The sequence below is a fragment of the Apium graveolens genome, chromosome 6 (genome assembly GCF_009905375.1).
Source record: "Apium graveolens cultivar Ventura chromosome 6, ASM990537v1, whole genome shotgun sequence".
Lineage (NCBI taxonomy): Eukaryota > Viridiplantae > Streptophyta > Magnoliopsida > Apiales > Apiaceae > Apium > Apium graveolens.
In genome coordinates, this window is record NC_133652.1 from 61,687,826 (window position 1) to 61,690,628 (window position 2,803).

Below are 2,803 nucleotides of genomic sequence, written 5' to 3' on the forward strand. Positions count from 1 at the left end.
AGCCAAAATGATTTGGCTCTCTGTTGCCAATAAGCTTCTTCATGAATTAATAACTCATTCAGTTTGTCCTTCTCATCAAAATACATTTGGACACCATCGTCATCCTCTCTGCTTTTTAAACTATCAATAACTTCCTTTAGTTTCACTACCTTCTCTCTGAACTTATGAAAAAACACTCTCCCCCACTTCGCCATATATTTTGAGACTGAAAATAACTTAGGCAGCAGGTTCATTGCAGGAAGACTTTGCCAGAAACTTGTAACCTCCGTATGAAAATTACTTTCTTTCAACCACGTATTTTCGAATCTGAATCTGAATTGTTTCTTGGGAATTGACGTATTAACCAGCTCAAGCTTAATGGGATCATGGTCAGACACTATAGCATGAAAACCCGTTAATGTACAAAGAGGGAATTTGTGCCACCACGAACTGTTTGCAAAGCATCTGTCTAATCTTTCACGCACCCATCCTGCCGTTCCTTTACTTTTCTCCCAAGTGAATTCACCACCTTTCAAGTCCACTTCTATCAGAGAGCTATCTTCCACTGCTTTCCTAAAACCGTCCAGTAAGCTCTGTGGATGCTTGTTCTTACCTTTCTTATCATTGGCATAAAGCATATCATTAAAGTCTCCGAAAATGCACCATGGTAATTGAGACATCGAAGCCAGAGATCGAATGAGGTTCCAAGATTCGTGTCTTCTTTCTCTCTCAGGATAACCATAAAACCAAGTAAGACGCCAGTTTCCTCCACCTCTCTCTTTTATTATAGCATCAATGTGATTATTAGAAGAATCAAAAACAGTGCACAAAACATTATGTCTCCAGAACATTGCTAAACCACCTCCTCTCCCTTGTTTGTCTACCGAATGAAAATTAACAAAGCCCAGTTTCAAAGCTAGGGCTGTAATTTTAATACTATCAGCTAAGGTCTCAGATAAACACAAAAGATCAGGCTTATGAGATTTGATCATCTCTTTTAACACTCGAACTGTACGAGGTGAGCCCACACCTCGACAGTTCCATCCTATAGCATTCATTGATGATGGCTGGCTTGCTTTGCAAGCTCAGCCGGACTAGTTTGGTTAGAAACTGATAAATCCCCATTAGAAATAGCAGCCTCTTCTTGATTCTGAATTGCCTGAACAATGTTAAGTTGTTGGCCCGAATCAATCTCCATGTGGCCCAACCCATCTGTTACTCCTCTCCTTCTTTTTCGGTCCTCTAACTGTATATCCTCACCATCCTCCTCATTTAGCTCATAAAGAATATTTGACGTGGTTAAATATCCCTTAAAATTAGCTCCATTTATATCAATCTGTTTGCTACCTTCACGGACGTTTGTTGCACTCCCCACCCGATGATCACTCACCTTCATTATCTCCTTTCCTTTATTTGAAAAAACTTCCCCCGCAAAATTCTCTCTACCAATCCTAGCCTCCCACGTGTCATCACCTTCATCCCTTAGCCATTTACTCTGTACCTGCCCTGCCACCCTACGCGGCGGAGCCCTCAGCCAACTCCCCCATTCCTTCGTTACCACCTCAACCCCTTTCTCCATTGCATTTCTGCAGAATCTATCCGTGTGACTTACCAAACCACAAGTGAAACAAAATTCCCCCAAACGTTCATATTTGCACTCAACTGTAAATTCCTGCCCATCTTTCTTAACTATTTTCTTCTTCCTTTTGATCGGCTTCCTAACATCCAATTTTATTCGGACCCTCATACATTCCCGCCAGATTGACGTACTGTTTTTAACATCATACTCCAAGAATACACCAAAGAAGTTTCCCAACTGCTTCCCCACCGTTTCCAGCATGTACCCAACCGGGAGATTGTAAAGTTGAATCCAAATGCTCAGAAAACATGGCTTAATACTCGCTGGATTCTGACCTGCCTCCACTGTTTCCAAAGCCACCATCGCATTATCGAAAGACCATGGACCCCCTTTTAAAACCCATTGCATATCTTCCTTTCTGTAAAACTGGAACAGAAAACAACCTTGATCAAGATCCTTAATACTTAAGCCCATTGCTGGTCTCCAGACGTCTGCTAATTTCGACTTCATGGCTCGTACGTTTATACTCTTCTCTGTTAGCAACCGACCCACAAGACAGAGCTCATATTTATTAGCTTTCTCATCCACATCTCCATCCAACACAAATGCTTCATTTTCTTCCTCGTCAATCTCCAAGGACGCCATACGATAATCGATGTCTTCCCCACTTACCATAATGACAAGAAAAAACTCTCACAATACTCTAAATGATTAAGAATATGGAGAGAAACATAAAACTCTCACATGAATATGGAGAGAACTAAGACTCACAACCCGTGCCTAGTTATTTATATTATTTATGATGTTACATGTTAATTCGAAGAATACATGCATCTATTTCTTAATAATCCAGCTGAAAATACAAAGAACTCCCGCTTCTGTAACCTAAGGCTTTAATTCCACTTGAGTAACTTTCATGGCAAATAAATAATGTTGTTATTGATACAAAATTTCAATCATGGTAAATATAGTGGAGGATGATGTTGTAACAGCAGTTTAAGTTACTTTATATATGTTATGCACATATACATGTAAGTCAGAGTCTTTCGGAAAATAGTCTCTTCATTCTAATAAATTAGATATAGATTTTACGAAATCGGGATATACTGGATATATTTGGTTTTGTTTTCTTATAAAAGACTATAAGTTCGTTTTACATCCTTTTTTTTGATTTCGTAATTAAAATGTATAATTATATATGATAAAATAAATAAATAAATAAATATTATCTTTATTAATTTATTT

General features: G+C 38.6%; 1 protein-coding gene across 1 annotated transcript; it reads right to left on the reverse strand.

Moving 5' to 3' along the window:
- Window positions 1-1,033: 1,033 nt before the first annotated feature.
- On the reverse strand, window positions 1,034-2,233 carry LOC141665166 (uncharacterized). The gene has a single exon (XM_074471147.1). The coding sequence runs from the start codon at window positions 2,231-2,233 to the stop codon at window positions 1,034-1,036; it is 1,200 nt and encodes a 399-aa protein (XP_074327248.1).
- Window positions 2,234-2,803: the final 570 nt, after the last annotated feature.